General features: G+C 41.7%; 1 protein-coding gene across 2 annotated transcripts in view; it reads left to right on the top strand.

Moving 5' to 3' along the window:
• Nucleotides 1-20,717, top strand: part of UHRF1BP1 (UHRF1 binding protein 1) — a 72,729-nt gene that overhangs the window by 40,091 nt on the left and 11,921 nt on the right. For both annotated transcript variants that reach the window (XM_045834701.1, XM_045834708.1), the window contains 7 exons: nucleotides 7,628-7,714; nucleotides 8,466-8,582; nucleotides 11,303-11,442; nucleotides 11,818-11,959; nucleotides 12,216-12,409; nucleotides 12,565-14,021; nucleotides 19,981-20,177. In XM_045834701.1, coding sequence (XP_045690657.1) covers nucleotides 7,628-7,714; nucleotides 8,466-8,582; nucleotides 11,303-11,442; nucleotides 11,818-11,959; nucleotides 12,216-12,409; nucleotides 12,565-14,021; nucleotides 19,981-20,177 — 2,334 coding nt within the window. The remainder of the gene's footprint in view (nucleotides 1-7,627; nucleotides 7,715-8,465; nucleotides 8,583-11,302; nucleotides 11,443-11,817; nucleotides 11,960-12,215; nucleotides 12,410-12,564; nucleotides 14,022-19,980; nucleotides 20,178-20,717) is intronic.

Genomic DNA, 20,717 nt, shown 5'->3' with positions numbered 1-20,717 from the left:
TCACCACGCCTTGACCACCCCTGTCCTCCAGCCACTGCCTTTCCAAGAGTCCTCTCCACCCAGCAGCCCATCTCCACCCCTCCTACCTGTCTGGATGAATATTTCTTCTTCAGCTCCTTGGTTGTTGGACTTTCGTACAGTTCAATTTTCTGTCAGTTCTGGTTGTTTTTTATTTTTAAATTTGTCACTGTCCTTCTTTCAGTCATGCAAGGAGGCACAATATGTATGCCTACGCCTTCATCTTGGCCAGAAGTCTCTTAAGTATTATTCTGATGCCTTTTTCTTTAGTACTCTGTATGTTCTTCCACTATACTTCCCTTTGCTACGAGTTCTTGGTTTTACATGCTCTCATATGGTAGATTTATCTCTTGCTATGTTTTCTCTGAAGGTCATGTTTGCCTTTTAATGAGGCCTAAACTAACTTTCCTTGGGGGAGCTTACTTTTTCTTCCCAAGGCACCAGGCAGCATCGCCTCTCTTACTTGGCTATTCTTTGGTCTTGAGGTGACTTCAGCTCCCCTCTACTCCCACTCAGAAAGCTGAAAGTTACAGTGACAGCATAAGGATTGCTTTTGCCACCATAGGGAATAAATTGCTCACTGGTTTGCCACCCATTCATTTTGGAAGTTCTGTGTTAAAACAATTATTTTATTTAGTGACTATTTCTTCCAAGTGTTACTATAAGGGCTTTGGTTTTTGTTGTTGTTGTTTTTGTTGCTATTTTATTTTTAATCCTTTCAGAAGTCTTCATGTAGAGCACATCATTTCATCCTCTTGCTTGATGAGTGGCATAGAGCACTGTTCTTTCCATGTGACAGGGCTCTTTAATCCCCACTGTGATATGAATGACTGTAGGCTTCCTTGCAGCCCCCATTTATTTATTAAACTAAATTACTCTACCGGGTGGAATTTATAGAAATTTTAGATGCGGGATAACTCTCAGCCTACTATACCCAGGTGTGGTACATGATGCTGAAGGAGCAGGAGGAGGAAGAGTCCTTGTGACTTGACTCTTCTCCTTGGATTTAGGGAGAAAGGGGAAGGGAGAACTAGGTGGTGCAGAAAAGGCTTTAAGATTCTCCTGAGTCATTCTGTCAACGCACCTGTTGGACACTTGAAACACTGGCTGCGCCAAGTTGAGATGCACTGCGAGTGTAATGTGCACGCAGGAGTTTGAAGATGCAGTACAGAAATACAGTGTACAATATCTTGATGATTATTTTCATATTGATTACATGTTGAAATGATAATATTTTAAGTATATTGATTTTAAAAATATGTACTATTAAAATTTCACTTTTTAAAAATTTTTTTTCATGTGGCTACTAGAAAATTTAAACTTACTCGTGGCTCACATTCTATTTCTGTTGGATGGTATTGTTTTATAACTGTCCAATATGATAGTCACTGGCCACATGCAGTTATTTAAATCAAAATTAAACAAAATTAAATGAGTTTCTCATTTGCACCAGTAACATTTCAAGTACTCAGTATGATCTATAGACCACAGAAGATGTCCATCATCACAGAAAGTTCTTTTGCACAGTGCTGCTATCGAGACTCCTTGACGGCTCCATTTACCTTCTTTTTCTTTTCCTTTTTTTTAAGATTTTATTTTTATTTATATTTAGAGAGAGAGGAAGGGAAGGAGAGAAACATCAATGTGTGGTTGTCTCTTGTGTGCCCCCAACTGGGGACCTGGCCTGCAACCCAGGCATGTGTGCTGACTAGAAATTGAACTGGTCACACTTTGGTTCACAGCCTGCGCTCAATCCACTGAGCTATACCAGCCAGGGCCATTTACCTTCTTTTTCATTAAGAGACACCATAGCCTGGATGTTGGGGCCTCAGACTAACATGCCCATGTAGCCCTTGGTATTAGAGATAAAATTATTGGAAACCGGGTAGGTCACTGGGGACAGCTTGGTTTGAGTTAGGACAGCACTGTCTCTAAAAATCAAACTGGATCCTTGACATAGGTCTTGGCCTATGATTTTTTAAAAATTTGATACCAAAAGCAAAGGCAATAAAAGCAAAAATAAACAATAGGACTACATGAAACTAAAAAGTTTCTGCACACTAAAGGAAACCATGAACATAATGAAAAAGCAACCTACCAAATGAGAGAAAATATTTGTAAATCATATGTCTGATAAGGGGTAATACCCAAAACATAAAAACCCAAACAGTCCAGTTAAAAAGGGCAGAGGATTTAAATAGATATTTTTCCAAAGACGACATACAGATGGCAAACGTGTACATAAAAAGGTGTTCAATATTACTACTTATCAGGGAAATGCAAATCAAAATCACATTAAGATAACACCTCACACCTGTTATAATGGCTATTATCAAAAAGACAAGAACTAAGTATTGATGAGGATGTGCAGGAAAATCCCTTGTGCACGGTTGGTGGAAATGTAAATAGGTGCAGCCACTGTGGAAAACAGTATGGAAGTTCCTCAGAAAATTAAAAATAGAACTACCATATGATCCTACAGTCCTACTTTGAGTATTTAGCCAAAGGAAATGAAAATACCCAAAAATATATCTGCACTCCCATGTTTATTACAATATTATTTCCAATAGCCAAGGTACAGAAGCAGCCTAAATGTCCATTGATGGATGAGTATATAAAGAAAATTGATAAAGCAGTCTAAAAATCTGTTGATCAATGAATGGATAAAGGCACATGCACATACACAAATATATATGTACAATGAAATATTATTCAACCATAAAAAAGAAGGAAATCTGCTATTTGTGACAACATGAATGGACCTTTAGGGCATTGTGCTAACTAAAACAAGTCAGAAAAAGACAAATAATGTATGATCTCATTTAAATGTGGAATCTAAAAAGCAACCAAAAATATCCAACTCATAGATACGAGCACAGATTGGTGGTTTCCAGAGGGAAGGGACAATGTATGAATGGAGTCAAAGGGTGCAAACCTGTTACGAAGTAAATAGGTCATGAAGGTAGAATGTACAGCATGGTGACTACAGTGAATAATATTGTATTGTTTATTTGAAAGTTGCTGAGAGTAGATCTTAAAGTTCTCATAACAAGGAAAAATTTTGTAACTATGGTGATGGGTGTTAACCTGACTTACTGTGGTGATCATTTTGCAATATGTACAAATGTTGAATTGTTATGTTATATTGTACAACTGAGATCAGTGTAATGTTATATGTCAATTATATCTCAATAAAAGAAATCAAACGGAAGCATCTCACACTTCAGAGGCTTCAGAGAGGAGGTTGGTGGTTGATGGGAAAGAGTCACCTGACTCTTTTTAACTGTCTCCCCTCAGGATAAGGCCTGTGAGCCCAAAACTTTGTCCTGTAAGTCTAGGCCATCCTTTTCCACCAGCTCATTGCAGAATTGTAATTAGCCATTTATGCCCACTGTCATTTATGTCTCATATATAATTATGTGTTTACGATTAAGCGTGTTGGTGATTGGTAATTATACTTGATTTCAATTCAGGATCCTGCTTTTATATGCTCAGTCCGTGTAGTTTGTTGTTCTTTTAGCTCCAAGTAACTTCAACAGAGGGAGCATGGCTGTGAAACCCTCTCATTCCAGTAGCCTAACTCATGCATTTTAATTGGGATATTTCCCCTAAGCAGGTGCAAATCTACTCTTTCTGTTTGAACAGCTATGTTGAAATATAATTCACATACCATGTAGTTCACCCATTTAGAATATACAACTCATTGTTTAGTGTGGTCATGGGGTTGTGTAATTATCACTATAATCCAATTTTGGAGAATTTCTGTCCCCCCCTAAAAGAAACCCTGTATCCATTAGCTGTCACTCCCATGTCACAGCCCTAAGCACATACCGATCTACTTTCTGTCTTGATATTTGCCTACTCTAGACTTTGAAAATTGTTTTTTTGGTGGGTGGTGAAAGGAATCTTACATAGTAACAATGGTTGTGGTCCTCCAAAGCTTAACCCTGTCTGGCAAGATTTTATTCCTTAGTATTTAATTTCTCTCATTGGGTTTGCTTGGATATCACATGAGTAGCATTGATGCTGAGTTCATGAAAGGTACACAAGTGTATGGAAGATCAGTACTGCAAACTGTGGTGAGTAGATGGCTGTGATTAGAGGAATTTCTTTGAGTTGATTGATCGATCTTAAAGCGTCAGGTGAGAGAGGGCCTGCACACGCCTGTTGGCCGTCCCTGGCTGCCTTGTCAGTGTTGTTTATGTTTGCTCTTCACTACTTTCATGATTTGAGCTTTGAGGGCTAGATAAAATAGCTTGTATTATATTATTTAATTCTACAAATGTTATTCAGCCCATCATTTAGTCAAATGCTGGAAAGAAAAATACAGTATCCGAATTAATATCTAGCAGCTGGTTAAGTTAAAGATTATTTTTTCATATCAAACAAAGGTTAGAACTAAGGTAATTTAGTTTTAATGAAATTAATTGTAAATTTTTGGTTTTATTTTGCTAAAAATAATTTTGAATAATTAAACATTTGATTATATTGCTGTTATATATTTATATAAAGAGAAAACTAACATAATAATTTGATAAATTATAATTTATATAAGTAAGCTACATTAAAAATTACTCAGCAAGCCCTGGCTGGTATGGCTCAGTGGATTGAGTGCTGGCCTGCAAACCAAAGGGTCGCTGGTTCAATACCCAGTCAGGGCACATGCCTGGGTTGAGGGCCAGGTTCCCAGTTGGGGGCATGTGAGAGGCAACCACACATTGATGTTTCTCTCCGTCCCTTTCTCCCTCCCTTCCCCCCTCTCTAAAAATAAATAAATAAATAAGTAAAATAAATTTTAAAAATTACTCAGCAAATATAAAGTTAAATATAGCTTTAAATTTTTAAATTTAACTTTTTTTAGAATTTATTTTTAGAGAGGGAAGGGGGGGAAGAGAGAGAGAGAGAGAGAGGGAGAGAAACATCAATGTGTGGTTGCTGGGGGCCATGGCCTGCAACCCAGGCATGTACCCTGACTGGGAATCGAACCTGCGACACTTTGGTTCTCAGCCCACGCTCAATCCACTGAGCTATGCCAGCCAGGGCTAAAATTTAACTTTTAACTGAAAAGAAATTTAGTCTTTCTTAACCTTTCATTGAATGAAAGGAATAAGCTTCATATTTATACTTTTTATGTATGAAACAGAGATAGACCTATAGATATACAGCATATCTGAGGTATTAAAATTTTACAAAGGAGACAATTAGGGAAAAGTGTGTAAAAAGGCTCCTTAGAGGGTAATTATGAAAAAGTGGTTGAGAAACAGAAATACTGGTATAGGTGTATTTCTTGGTAGGATATTGATTAGTTCAAAACTTGTGAGATGTAGATTGGTTGGAAAAGACCCTCCGGGTTGTAGGTATACCAGCTTATGCCTAGAGGATCTCGTGGTATTTCCCTTTATGCTAGTAAGGGACAAGGTGGAAGGGCAGAACACGGGTCGGACATTCCATGTATGCAGAAGAATAGTCCCTGCTCTTACAGTTCTTAGAATCTAGTTGAAGAGATAAGTGTTTTGAACTCTGCATCTGGTAGATTTCTTGTCTCCACTTTGTTCTTTTCCTGGAGTTTTGTTCTGTTCTTTCATTTGGGCTATGTTTCTGTGTCTCTTCATTTTGGCTGCCTCCCTGTGTTTGTTTCTAAGTATTAGGTAGAGCTGTTACGTCTCCTGGGTTTGGTAGAGTGGCCTGATGTAGTAGGTGTGCTGTAGGGTCCAGTGGCACAGTCTCCCCAGTCACTCAAGCTGGGTACTCTAGGTCTGCCCACCCTCCGCCCCAGGCTGTGTACACCCTCCTGTTGTACTTGAACCTTGATGGCTGTTGGCACATCAATGGGAGGGATTTACCCCCAGGCTGATTGGCTACAAGGCCTGGCTCTAACCACCAACCACCATGGAGGATTAGCTGTTTAGGGACCCATCCCACAGAGCAGGATTTACTTCAGAGAGGCTTTGGTGCCCACTGAGTCTACCCCTTCAGTGTGTCACTGTGGAGGTGGTTGGGTGGTGGTCTGAAGCAGTCCACTGGTTGTGCTGGCTCTGGGCCTTCTGGAGATGCAGGCCAAGGTCAGCCACCACCTGTGTTCTGCCAGGGCCACGCAGCATGAACTACAGAGAAATCTGCAGGTGGCTGCTACTTGTGCCAGAAGTGTCCAGGTGAGGCTAAGCTGCAAACCAAGGCTGGCTACTGCTAGTGCCAGGTATAGGGCATGAGGTATAGGGCATGCTGAGGCCAGATGCTTTTTGTTTGAGGGATTTTAGGAAACTCTGAAGCATGAGCCAAGACAGGCACTTTGTATGGAAAAGCTACTGGAAGCAGCTTGGGTGTGCCTGCAGATTTGATGGGGTGGGGTCCCAGGGAATTACTAGTGAGAGCTGGGTTGATGGAGACTCAGAAATGGCACCTGTCTGCTGGCTCTGTGGGAGAGGGCTCATCAAAGGAACAATGACCTCTGTCAGCACTTTCATCTGAAGAAAGCTGCCCTCCAACCCAGCTCACCCCGATGCCAGACACTTCTTTCTTCCTGTAAGTCCCAGGTGCCTTTTGAGCTGTTTCCCCAGTGCTGGAGCTCAGAGGGAGTGAGTCAGAGTAAGTCCATACCTGGGTTCTTCAAGAAGGTCAGCCTCGAACTCCAGAAGCCCTCAGTCATACTCAGCCTTGATCCCCACTGGTTTTTACAGCCTGAAGTTATGGGAACTTATCTTCCCAGCACTGGAACCCTGGGCTTGGGGGCCTAGTATGGGACTGGGACCCCTCGCTCCTTAGGGGGGACCTTCACTGGTGAGACATCCCAACTGTTAACCACCACATGTGGATGTGGGACCAGTGTGTTCTGCCTCTCTGCTTTTCCTACCAGTCTCAATGTGGCTTCTTTAAACCCCTAGTTGTAGGACTTCTATTCAGCTAGGTTTCAGATGGCCTGGGATGATTATTGTTCTGTAGTTTAGTTGTAATTTTGATATGGTTGTGGGAAGATGGGAGTACTTCCCACAGATGATGGCATGGGTTATGCCACCATCTTGACTAGAAGTCAGTACAACATTTGATTTATTGCTGAAAGTTCCAATTTATCTGCAATATTCTATGTTTATTTTACAGTGCTCTTATTAATTCAGTACTTTTAGTATTCCATGGTACTTTGTATGTGCAGTTAAAGCTTTTCTAGTATCACAGCTTTTGCTCTGAGGCACTAGAATCTTTTCTTAAATATGAAAGGAAATAATATGGGTCCTGTTTTTTGAGGAATCTGACTTATGCCTCTGCAGGTATTGTGCTGTGGGACAGTATATAGTATTGTTAGTTTGGGGGGAATCAGTCAATCAAGGTTGTAGAGTGTGTCTATGGGAGACTTAGGATTGGGGGCCCTGAATCCTGAGTTTTGCCATTTCTTTTGCTTTTCTGGAAATTTGGCAGCTATATATAATGACAGTGGAATATACTTTTTCTTATCTTTTAGAGCATGTTCATGGACTGTTGCAATTCGAAAGAGGAGGGACTCAGTCTTGAAAATCACCTGATATCATGGCCTTGAGGGTCTGTGTATCAGACCCTCAAGAGGTGTTTAGTTTTCTTTGTTTCTTTTGTTGCTAGCTCCTTTACCTTTCTTTTATAGGTGTCTCTGCAAACAGACTCATGGGTGGTGCCATGCAGCTTACCTTCCGCAAGATGGCATTTGACTATTACCCCTTCCACTGGGCAGGTATGAGGATTCTAAATGGGGGAAGTTCTAGCATGGCCCAGGTATTGAAAGCAGATCTCTAGGTTCATCCCTGAAACCCCACAGGAAGTTGCGAGGGCTTCCAGCACATGAGGTTTGGAAATAGCCCTCTTCAAGAAGACATCTTCTGGAAACTCAGTGTCTATTATTGATTCTTTATCACTGATGAGGAAGTAGGGGAGACAGAGCCTGAGATATTGCTTTAAAATTTTTTTTCTAGATTTTACTTTTAGAGAGAGAGTAAGGAAGTAGAAAGAGAGGGAGAGAAATATCCATGTGTAAGAGAAACATTGACCAGTTGCCTCTCCTACGCCCCCAATCGGGGACCCAGCCTACAACCCAGGCATGTGCCCTGATTGGGAATTGAACTGGTGACCTTTCACTTCACAGGCTGGTACTCAATCCACTGAGCCACACCAGCTAGCACTGATATGTTGCTTTTGATTCTACCCTTCTCCCCTTATTTCCCTTGGTTTTAGAGCTGTTCTCTTAGACTATAGTCAAAGATGGCAGCAGTCAGAAGGAGGCCTTAAGGAACCTTAGAGGAAAATCACATATGGAATCCAGAATAAGATAAGTGCTCTCACTGGATAATTTTTACTTTTCCCAGAGAATTCTGGATTGAGGCTGAGGGATCAGAATCTGAACTATGACTATACCAATGGAAAGGGAAAAAATGGAACATCGGAACACAACCTTGGACTAGAATCTTTTTGCTGTCTTTGTTGTACAGGTGATAGCTGCAAACACTGGGTACGGCACTGTGAAGCCATGGAGACCCGAGGCCAGTGGGCCCAGAAACTGGTGATGGAATTTCAGAATAAAATGGAGAAGTGGCATGAAAAGACAGGTCTGAAACCTCCCTGGCACCTGGGGGTGGACTATCCCTTCAGGAGGAAAGCAGGTGGGGTTATGAGGAGCTGAAAGACTCCCGTTGCTTAGCCTCTGGCCGTTTACCTGTGAATATCCAGTGGAAATAGAGCATTGGACTAATCATCTCATCTTATTCCTAGCCAATTATCCCATCCTTATTCCATGGAGAGTCATTAGTGACTTTTTAATTTCTTTTTTTAAAGTATATTTTATTGATTATGCCATTATAGTTGTCCCAGTTTTTTCCCCTTTGCCCCCCTCCACGTGGTACCCCACTTCTGACCAGCAGTCCTTCCCTTAGTTCACCACCATGGATTGTGCATATAAGTTCTTTGGCTTCTCTATTTCCTGTACTATTCTTAATACCTCTCTGTTTATTTTATACCTACCAGTTATGCTTCTTACTCCCTGTACCTTTCCCCCATTCTACTCCTCCCCCCTCCATAAACCTCCATGTGATCTCCATTACTGTGATTCTGTTCCTGTTCTAGTTGTTTGCTTATTTTGGTTTTGTTTTTTAGATTCAGTTGTTGATAGTTGTGAGTTTGTTGTCATTTTAATGTTCATAGTTTTGATTTTCTTCTTTTTTTTTTTTTTAAATAAGTCCCTTTAACATTTCATGTAATAAGGACTTGGTGATGATGAACTCTTTTAGCTTTACCTGTCTGGGAAGCACTTTTATCTACTCTTCAATTCTAAGTGATAGCATTGCTGGATAGAGTAATCTTCTATGTAGGTCCTTGCTTTTCATGACTTTGAATACTTATTGCCAGTCCCTTCTAGCCTGCAATGTTTCTTTTGAAAAATCAGCTGATAGTCCTGGCTGGTGTGGCTCAGTGGATTGATTGCTGGCCTGGGAACCAAACAGTTGCTGGTTCTATTCCCAGTCAGGGCACATACCTGGGTTGTAGGCCAGGTCCCCATTAGGGGGCATGTGAGAGGCAACTACACCCTGATGTTTCCCTCCCTTTCTCCTATCTCTAAAAGTAAAGAAATAAAATCTAAAAAAAAAAAGGAAGAAGAAGAAAAATCAGCTGATAGTCTTATGGGAACTCCTTAGTAGGTAACTCCACTTTCCTCTTGCTGTTTTTAAGAGCCTCTCTTTATCTTTAACCTTTGACATTTTAATTATGATGTGTCTTGGAGTGGGCCTCTGCATTCATCCTGTTTGGGATTCTCCGTGCTTACTGGACTTGTATGTCTATATCCTTTGCCAAATTATGGCAGTTTTCTGTCATTTTTTCAAATAAGTTTTCAATTTCTTGCTGTTCTTCTTCTCCTTCTGGGATCCCTATGATTCAGATATTAGCACTTTTGGAGGTATCCCATAGTCTTCTTATTCTCTCCTCGTTTTTTTGAATTCTTATTTCTTCATTCTGTTCTGGTTGACTGTTTCTTTCTTATATTCCAAATCATTGATTTGAACCCTGGCTTCCATCCCTTCACTGTTGGTTCTCTGTGGATTTTTCTTTATTTCACTTAGCGAGGCCTTTATTTCTTCCCTTGTGGTTTTGCCATTCTCAATGAGTTCTCTGAGCATCCTCAGCACCAGTGTTTTGAACTCTGCATCTCATAGATTGGTTCTCTCCGTTTCATTTAGTTCTTTTTCTGGGATTTTATTCTGTTCTTTCACTTGAGCCATATTTTTTTGTCTCCTCATTTGGCAGCCTCCCTGTGTTTGTTTCTGTGTATTAGGTAGGGTTGCTTTGATTCCCTGTCTTAGAGCACCTGTTAAGTTGTATGGGGCAGAGTCTTAGGTATTCACCAGGGCTGGGCAACCTGCTTCACCACTTTGTGGCTCTGTATTCAGTGCCGCTGCCTGGCTGCTTGAGGCTTGCTCTGCACTTGCCCTATTTCCAGTCACTTCACCCACTTCCTGTATGCTGCTGCCACTGCCGTGGTGGTGGCTCCCAGAGTAGGTGGGTTTGCATACATTCTAGGACTGTGCGGGGTGTTTAAATGGACTCTCCAAAGAGACTGGCATTTTCTTCCCCAACCCCAATCCCCACCTGATTTTATAGACAGAAATTATGAGGCTTTATTTCCCCTGCGCTGGAACCCTGGGCTGTGCGGTCTGGCCTGGGGCTGAGATTCCTTGCTCCCCCGGTGTCCCTCCTGATTTTTATCTGCCACATGTGAATGTGAGACCACCTATTCTGCTGGCTGCCGCCACAGCCTCGCTGCTTCGCTGCCACCACACTGTGTCCTCTCCACCCTGGCTCCCCATCTTTGTCCCTACTCCCCATGTGGACAAATGTGGTTTCTTTAAATCTTTGGTTGTCAGACTTCCATACAGTTCAATTTTCTGGCAGCTCTGAGTATTTTTTGTTTTGAGGTTAGTTGTGATCCTTCTTATGGTTGTGCAAGGAGGTGAAGCGTGTCTACCTACACCTCCATCTTGACTGGATGACTTTTTTCTTTACAGAGTTGTGTTTGTCCTCAGGGATGGCTGCAATGTTGAGAGAGGTTGTCATCATCTCTGTTCAATAGGGTGTTGCCCTGGTCTTAAGGAGAATACAGTTTCTGAGTTCTATCCAGAAGCTAGACAGTGTTTAGATGTCTTTTCTACATATAATGTAGCATTAATATTTTAGGATCATTATTTTATAATCCTAATTAGGATTTTTACTTCCTAATTCTATTAGTAATATGATTTGATAATGTCTGATTCTTTCCCACCTTTTCACTTTTATTTAGATTCTCTCTCTAGTCCTCGAAAGAACCCTCTTGAGAGAAGCCCCTCTCAGGGCCGACAGGCTGGCTTTCGGTCTCCAGCATGGAATCGCTTACGCTCTAGCTGCATGGTAATACGGGTGGATGACTTGGACATCCACCAGGTGAGGAGCCTAGGACCCAGGGAAGTATGGTTGGAAGGGGGTGGGGCAGTTCACTTGGAAAGCAACAGGTGTGAACACAGTTGTGCAGGCTGTCTCACTGACTTCTGGGGTAGGTGGACAGTTCCAACTTTTTCCCTCTGAGCATAGCTGCTGAGATCAGGACTTGAGACTACCCTACTACAAACCGTATAAACCTTCCTTTGAAAAAATTAACTTGTGGATAGCATTAGGCAAGTGTGAGAATGTCTGGAATATGTGTGAAATATATGTAAAAGCCCTATGCTCCCTGGACAGATGTTGATGGATAGTAGAGGAAATTGAGGAAGGTCTGTCCTGGTGCAGCACAGACACTAACAGCAGTTTGTGATTGCATAGGTCTCCACAGCCGGACAGCCCAGTAAGAAGCCGTCTACACTCCTTTCTTGCAGCCGGAAACTTCACAACCTGCCCACTCAGGTCTCTGCCATTCATATTGAGTTCACAGAATATTATTTTCCTGATAATCAGGAGCTTCCAGGTAAGCATTAGAGCTGATCATTTCTTACTGTCCAGGCTTGTCCTTCCCATTTGTCAGACTTGGGGCTACTACTTATATTCTCATTTGTTGTTAGGAGTTTAGAGTGTTTGAATTAGCTTAGCACACCTTTGTTAAAAACTCTGCCCTGGATAAATGTGTAACTTTGCTTTCTGGGTGGTATAAGGAATATCAACTGGTAAGTAGGAGTCAAGCTTCCACTTTGTACATGGGGATTCTTTTTTTCTCTGCTTTCCAGTTCCCTGTCCCAATCTCTACATTCAATTAAATGGTCTTACATTTACTATGGATCCTGTCAGCTTGCTCTGGGGAAACCTCTTCTGCCTGGATTTATACCGTAGCTTAGAGCAGTTCAAAGCTATCTACAAACTGGAAAATTCAAGCCAGAAAGATGAACACTTGGACATCCGACTGGATGCCTTCTGGTTGAAGGTAGGGAGAGAGTGGGATTTTTGTTCCCTCTTGACAGCCACAGATGCATTTCTCCCATTGCAGCCCAAATGGTCTTTCATTGTGCGTTAATGGTGGGGTGTGGAGATACTCAAATGGCCATTCTGAACTGGGTTTCATTTTCTCTCTCTCTGAAGGTGAGCTTCCCGCTGGAGAAGAGAGAGCAAGGTGGGTTGCATCGGCCCCAGGCCCTTGTCTTCTCTGCATCAGGCATGACTGCCACCAATACGCGTCATGCCCCACACTGTGGTTGTCTAGACCTCCGCACTCTCTTCCAGGGTTTTGATGCTGCCGAGTTCTTTCGTTCCAATTATGTTCAGTTCCCCAGGGTTCCAGGTGGCTTCAACCTCCTGCACATGCTTTTTTCACATCATGCCTTCGAGATGGAGTCCAGCATCCCTTGTTCTAATACCCTCCCTCCCCAAAGGCCTAAGGCTTCCCAGGATCTCTGGTCCATCCACTTCCCCCAGATCTCCTTGGACTTTGAGGGAACAGAGAACTTCAAAGGCCATACTTTTAATTTTGTGACCCCCTTTCCCTTGTCCATTTGGGCCTGCCTACCCCTTCGCTGGCAGCAAGCCCGGGCACAAAAGCTCCTTTTGGCTGCAGAAGGGAGGCTGAAACCTTCAGCCAGCTTTGGTAGTTCCTTTCAGTCTGAGGCCCTTGCTCCTGACACTGTGTCCCATCTGAGGTCAAAAACTGAGCATGATTTGAAAAGCCTGTCAGGCCTTACGGAAGACATGGAAATTCTGAGAGAAGGCAGTGGTGGTGTGGACAAGAAAGAGCCTCTGAAAGAACTGGAGGATGTGGCAGATGTTCACATGCTTGTACATTCCCCTGAACATGTCTGCGTGAGGCTTGACCACTACCAGTATTTGGCTCTGCTCCGTCTGAAGGAGGTGCTACAGGGTCTTCAGGAGCAGCTGACTAAGGATACAGAGGCCATGACTGGGTCTCCCCTGCAGGACCAGACAGCTTGCATTGGGGTCCTCTTCCCTACCGCTGAGGTGGCTCTGCTCATGCATCCTGCCCCTGGTGCTGCGGAAGCTGACACTGCAGGCTCAGATACCACTAGCCTTATAGATTCGGAGCTGTCTCCTTCAGAAGATCGGGAGCTGAAGTCTGATGCCTCCTCAGACCAGGTTCCAGCGAGCCCTGAGAAGGTTCTGGAGGATAGTGGCATCGAAAATCTGGATGTATCTCAGGATAGGCCATTGCCTCTCCATAGCAATGGAGAACTGCAGGACTCAGATTCTCTTGCACAGCAATTGGCAGGGAAGGGCCATGAGGCAGTCAATTCCCTACAGGCCAAGAAACTGAGCAGAACCGGAGCATCCAGCTCACCAGCTGCCCTGAAGTCCCCAGGTATTAGGGATACTGCTGTGAATGGGCAGGATGAGCTTATACCCTTGAAGAACATTGAGGGAGAATTATCAAATGCTATTCACATGACCAAGGATGCCACTAAGGAGGCTCTGTATGCCACCATGGACCTCACCAAGGAAGCTGTGTCTTTAACTAAAGATGCCTTCAGCCTGGGCAGAGACCGAATGACCTCCACCATGCACAAGATGTTGTCCCTGCCCCCAGCCAAGTGAGTGGTTCTTTGCTTCCTTCAGTCACCCCAGCTCTTCCTCCTAATTGTGATCATTGGACTTAGAGTCTCTTACTGTGAGCATTTTTAGACTGGGATGTACTGTATAGTCCAGAAGAATATGTAGAATGGCCTATTTAATGTGGCAAAGCCCTTGGTTTTCAGAGCTGCCTGCAGGGAAGTGGAGGAATTTTCAGGCTATTTGGAGGATATAGGTAAATCAATTAGAGAGACTCATTTTCAGGCTACATCTAATTCTGTGATAGGGGAAGAATCTGAAATTGCAATAAAATAACGCAAAATCCCGTGTATTTTCACATGCCTCCACATATCGTAGCTGTTCTTGGGCAGTTCCCAAGTCAACATTTATTGCTTCTTAGGATTAAATTATCTCCTCTCTCTGATTCACTGTTATTGATACAGATATGCTATATCAGAATAATAATTTCTGGCATCTGTGTGATATTTTATTCTTTTCTGTGGGCTCTAGTGTAGTATTTTGTTTGATTTGATCCCCACAGCAGCCTGGTGAGGTAGCTACAGATATTTGTATTCTTAGTTTAAGCTGAGAAAACTGAGGCCTCAGGGAGAATGTGGGCAAGAGTCCTGTGTTGTGGATACAAACCTGGGGCTTTGGATTTACTCTTTCTGGTACACCTTATTAACATCTGCTGGAGGAATAGTTTCATCCACTTGTTCACCAATAATTTTGAGCCCTACTGTGTGCCATTCTCTGTTAGGCACTGGAGATAAGTAGGGAGTAAGCAGAAAAACAGAAATGTAGTCAGAAGAGTGGAAAGGTACAGATTTGTCCATTGGATGCCTTGTGGTTTTAGGAAAGATAATGAAGACTGTGGGAAATCTTTGCTGGGACACTTTGTGATTTGTGGACCATGGTATGAAAACCAGTGGCTGTAGAGATTTTGTGTAAGTGGATTGTCTTAAGTGGGTTTTTCAACATTTCCTGGGGGTGTGCTAGAACCTGCTAGGCATAGACATTCTAGGAGGAAAGAGAGAGGAAAACTTAAAAGAGTAGATGATATAATAATTCTAGCCAATATTTATTGAGTGCTTTCTATGTGTCAGGCACTGTTTTAAGTACTGACAATATTAATCCATTGGGTTATTGTAACAACCCTATAAGGCAGGTACTGATGTCACCCCCCATTTTACAGATGAGGAAACTGAGGCTCAGAGAGGTAAGAAACTTGCTCAAGACCACACAACTTGTGAGTGGTGGGGTGAGGATTGAAAGCCTGGACTTCCAGTCACCAAATGTACTGCTGCCTTTTCTAAATGGAGAAGAGTAAGGGAGATGGGAAAAGAGGAGATGAAAAAGAGAAAAGACACAGCTGTGTGACACAGCTCTTTTTTAAAGACTGGCCAATATGACTTCCTAACTGCTCCGGCCAATGGCCCTTTCTCAGTTGTCCTTACCTGGACTCCTCTGTGGCAGTTATTCCCATCAGTCAGTCCATCCTGAGTGTATGTGACCCACCCAACTACTCTTGGGAAGGAGGAGTCTTTTATTCTACGTTGGCTGCTCTCTTCCCCCTTTTATCCTATAAATGTAACTACTCCACGAAGCTAGGGTGTCCATGTTCTCATCGCTTTGGTCATAATTAATTATAAAACTGATTGTGTTCATGATATTGTTGATAATGTAGAAAACAGAAGAATACAGAAGAAAACATAAAAGTTACTTGTTATGATACTGTTCAGAGATAGCCACTATTTATATTTGGGTCTAGTTTCTTCCAATATTTATACATATATTTGTGTATCCATGTGAATGCTTATGTGTATATACAGATATATATACAAATATTGTTTTTACAGTGGGATTATAATATTTCTATAGGATATAGAAAATGTCCAATTTTATCCACTTAACATTTTGTTGTAAATATTTTCCATTCATGAGGCATTTGTGAAATTTTCAATTGCTCTATTATGTTCTAGAAAATGAATGTATCATAATTTATTCATACATTGCATCACTTAATGTTTCCAGTTTTTCTCAGGTAGAACTGATGCTGTGTTAAATGTCCTTATTTTTGTGAATATTACTCTTTATGCAAATCTAAATCTTCAGAATAAAAATCTAGAAATAGAATTATTGGGTCCAACATTACAAACATTTTTAAGGTGCTTGATGCATTTGCCAAACTTTCAGAAGGTTTATATCATTCTGTGCTTTTGAGCACTTTTTCTCTAGGTTATTTTATCCATTTCCTCACTACGGCTATATTCCATATTTTTAGTCCTGATTTCCTTCCCCTCCCCTGCTCTTCTTTTAAAACTATCTACTACATATAGTTCCACATGGATATCCCAGTGGTGCCTTGAACCTTACACATATAAAACTAAATTTCTTGTCTCTCCTCAGACCAATTCTTTCTTCTTTTTGGTAGCATCAATCTACTCATTCAAGTTCAGCATTTTTGCTCTGCTCTTCCAGTCGTTTGTCAAGTTCTGTCTACAATTCTTAGAGCAGGAATTCTTAAACTTTAGCATACTTCAAAATCAGCTGGAGGGCTTGTTAAAGCACACATTGCTGAACCCTACCCAGAGAATCCCTTATTTAGGGAGTCTTGTATCAATTTGTTTCTGTCTGTTCTCATGTCAACTATTTTAGAAAACTATTAATTGAATTCTTCATTGGAAGTCTTTCCTTTCTAACTTGTTTGAAGAAGCCAGGTCAAACTTCCTAAAACAGGTATGAGCTTGTTCTTTTCCTACTCTAAAACCTTCAGGCTTTTTCTTTTTAAAAAGGAAAATAATTCAACTAATTCCCCTGAATTTAGTTGAATATTTTATTGTGGCATAATCAAATATTATGATATATCTACATGGCACTTCCAAGTTTTTAAAAAAATAGACTTTAGACTTTATTTTTTAGAATAGCTTTAGGTTCATAGCTAATGAGTAGAAGGTACAGAGATTTCCCATATACCCCTTGCACTTTATAGTTTCTAAGCAGCTTCATATATAATCTTTTACCTAGGGTTTTCTATAATTTGGTTGCAACCAATGTGGTAAAATGAAAAAAGTACTTTGTGGGACTTCCAGCCAAGATGGAGGCATAGGTAGACACACTGTGCCTCCTTGCACAACCAAAAGAAGGACAACAATTTGAAAACAAAAACAACCAGAACTGACAGAGAATCAAACTGTATGGAAGTCTGACAACCAAGGAGTTAAAGAAGAAACACTCATCCAGACTGGTAGGAGGGGCAGAGTTGGGCAGCTGGGACAGAGAGGGCTCCTTGCAAGGCTGTAGCTAGCGGACCAGGGCGCTCAAGGCAGTGGCTGGCAGACCCAGCAAGGTGGCGGATTGTGGAACAGGGTGCACAAGGCTGCAGCTGGCTGGCAAGGTGACAACTGGTAGAGTGGTCAATCCCACATTTGCTTGCAGATAAACCAGGTGAAACAAAGGGGGAGCAGGATGGACTGCACAACCCAGGGCCCCGGTGCAGGGAAATAAAGCCTCAAACCACAGGTGATTGAAAACACCTGTGGGGGCTGAAGCAGCAGTGGGAGAGACTCCCAGCCTCACAGGAGAGTTCGTTGGAGAGACCCATAGGGTCCATACACAATCCCACCCACATGGGAATTAGCACCAGAAGGGCCTAGTTTGCTTGGAGGAAGTGGCAGAAGTGACTGAAATCTGGCAGAGAGTGGAGGAAGCACCATTGTTCCCTCTCCGACCCCTCCCCCACATATAGCATCACAACCCAGCAACTGGGTTGCCCTGCCCTGGTGAACACCCAAGGCTCCGCCCCTCACTATGTAATAGGTGTGCTGAGAAGAAAAAATGGCTCAAATGAAAGAACAGTTCAAAGCTCTGGAAAAAAAGTACAACTAAGCAACAAAGAGCCAACCTATCACATGCACAGTTCAAATCCCTGGTAATCAGGATGCTCACAGAATTGGTTGAATATGGTCACAAATTGGATGAAAAAATAAAGGCTACGCTAAGTGAAAGAAAGGAAAATGTACAGGGAATCTATAGTGATGGGAAGGAAACCAGGACTCAAATCAATGGCATAGACCAGAAGGAAGAAATAAACATCCAATCAGAAAAGAAGGAAGAAACAAGAATTCAAAAAAATGAGGAGAGGCTTAGAAACCTCCAGGACATCTTTAAACATTCCAACATCTGAATCATAGGGGTACCAGAAGGAGAAGAGGAGGAGCAAGAAATTGAAAACTTCTGTGAACAAATAATGAAGGAGAACTTCCCCAATCTGGCAAAGGAAATAGACTTCCAGGAAGTCCAGGAAGCTCACAGAGTCCCAAAGAACTTGGACCCAAGGAAGAACACACTAAGGCACATCATAATTACATTACCCAAGATTAAAGAGAAGGAGAGAATCTTCAAAGCAGCAAGAGAAAAGGAGACAGTTACCCACAAAGGAGTGCCCATAAGACTGTCAGCGGATTTCTCGAAAAAAAGCCTTGCAGTCAAGAAGGGGCTGGAAAGAAGTATTCCAAGTTATGAAAGGCAAGGACTTACATCCAAGATTACTCTATCCAGCAAAGCTTTCATTTAGAATGGAAGGGCAGATAAAGTGCTTCCCAGATAAGGTCATGTTAAAGGAGTTCATCATCACCAAGCCCATTTTATACGAAATGTTAAAGGGACTTATCTAAGAAAAAGAAGATAAAAAATATGAACAGTAAAATGACAACAAACTCACAGCTATTAACAACTGAACCTAAAAAACAAAACAAAACAAAACAAAGCAAACAACTGGAACAGGAAGAGAACCACAGAAATGGAGATCACATGGAGGGTTATCAGCAGGGTAGTGGGAGGGGGAGAGAGGGGGGAAAAGGTACAGAGAATAAGTAGCATAGATGGTAGATAGAAAATAGACAGGGGGAGGGTAAGAATAGTATGGGAAATGTAGAAGTCAAGAATTTATAAGTATGACACATGGACATGAACTAAAGGGAGGGAATGTGGGTGGGAGGGGGTGTGCAGGGTGGAGTGGAGTGAAAGGGGAGAAATGGGACAACTGTGATAGCATAATCAATAAAATATATTTTAAAATAATAAAAAAGAAAAAAGTACTTTGCAAGAATGTAGTAGACTTGGATTTTGCTTAATTCCATCTTTAACTGTGACCTTGAGTCAGTTTCTTCATCTGTAAAATGGGAGTGTACAATTAAAAAGTCTTTGGAGGCTTCTCTTCACTATGTTATACCTTTCTATCTTCCATTGCTGTCTCCAACAAAATTTATGCTCTAGCTGGGTTGGGCTACTTACTAGTCTCTAAAGGTACTCTTTGTTTTCTGGTGTGCCTTTGTTTATGCTTTTCCTATCCCATAAAATGTACTTTTCCCTCTCTCTTTCACAGTCCTTAAGGGACCAACTCAAATGCTGTCTCCTTCCACAAAGCCATTCTTGGTCCCTTTCTCCTCATTCTTTTCCCTTTGATATTGCCTAGCCTTTGGCTTGTACCTCTGTCCCTCTCTTTTGGTGTGTGTAACTTACTCCCATATAATGTTATTTATGTATGAATCTCCTTCCTCCTTTTTGATTATAAATTTCTGAGGGCAGTGGATGTCTTACTCATTACTCTTTCCTGTACGTAGTATGGTGCCTTGTATACAGAAGTTATTCAGTAAATACTTGTGGAATGAATGTGGTTGGATTCAGGTGCCATTCATTAGCACAGGGCTGTAGGCAGTTGATGTCTTCTTTGTATGGGATGACCTTAAATAACCTTGACATTTAATGTTGAGCTGGTTATGCAGTATGAAATGTTGGAATATGAGGATTTAGAAAGGCCAGCTGTTGAAAACTGGTGTGACCCCTTTAGCAGGTAATAGTTGTAATTAAGTTTATGTATATAACAACTGTCTGGGCTGAAAGGGACGGATATTGCAAGGGGATGGAACAGTGTTTCTGAAGCTACATCTGTAGGTTTTGTTTTTGTTTTTTAAACAGGGAGCCCATGGCCAAGATAGATGAGGGGGTGGCAGCCCCAATGAGTGGAGGTGCTGCTCGATTCCGATTTATTTCCATGAAGAGGACAGTATCTCAGCAATCATTCGATGGTGTCTCATTGGATAGCAGTGGCCCTGATGACCGGATTTCAGTAGACAGTGATGGCAGTGATAACTTTGTGATGCTCTTGGAGTCTGGTAAGTGGAAGCAGAGCCAGCCAACGTTCTAGAACTCCTGAAGGGATTCTTTCTCTGTCTGTATTCAGACCGGCAGGATACAGTCTGAATAAAGGAGTTAGATTTGATGAAATAGACATTTTCTTAGCCAAAACCAAAAACAGAAATTTAATGGATTTGTGACTCTAGCTTTATCCTCACATCTTCTAGGTTATTGTTTAGTACGAGACCTTTTTCCCAGAACAAGATTAGTCTTAGCCATCTAGCTGCAGCAGGATTAGCTTGTGGCTGGTGTCAATGATATGTGTGTGTTTGTTGTCTTGTTTTTGCCTAACTATTGTATTATTGGAAAAGGACCAGGAGCTTTTTGTGTATGACAAAATGAATAACTTTTAGGAATTAGATCAATTACCACTGGAAATTACATTGGTTCTTTCAGCTTAGTGAAATGCAAGATTTTAAAATCGTCCCTTAAGTATCTAAATGAAAAAATAAAAATATCAAAAAGCTGGCTGGTGAGTGCCATGTTTGTTTTATGATTATTAACTTCTTATGGAAAAT

Source organism: Phyllostomus hastatus, unplaced genomic scaffold (assembly GCF_019186645.2).
Source record: "Phyllostomus hastatus isolate PE091 unplaced genomic scaffold, TTU_PhHast_1.1 phas_contig_1048, whole genome shotgun sequence".
Taxonomy (NCBI): Eukaryota; Metazoa; Chordata; class Mammalia; order Chiroptera; family Phyllostomidae; genus Phyllostomus; species Phyllostomus hastatus.
This window is presented reverse-complemented; position numbering and strand designations above follow the sequence as displayed.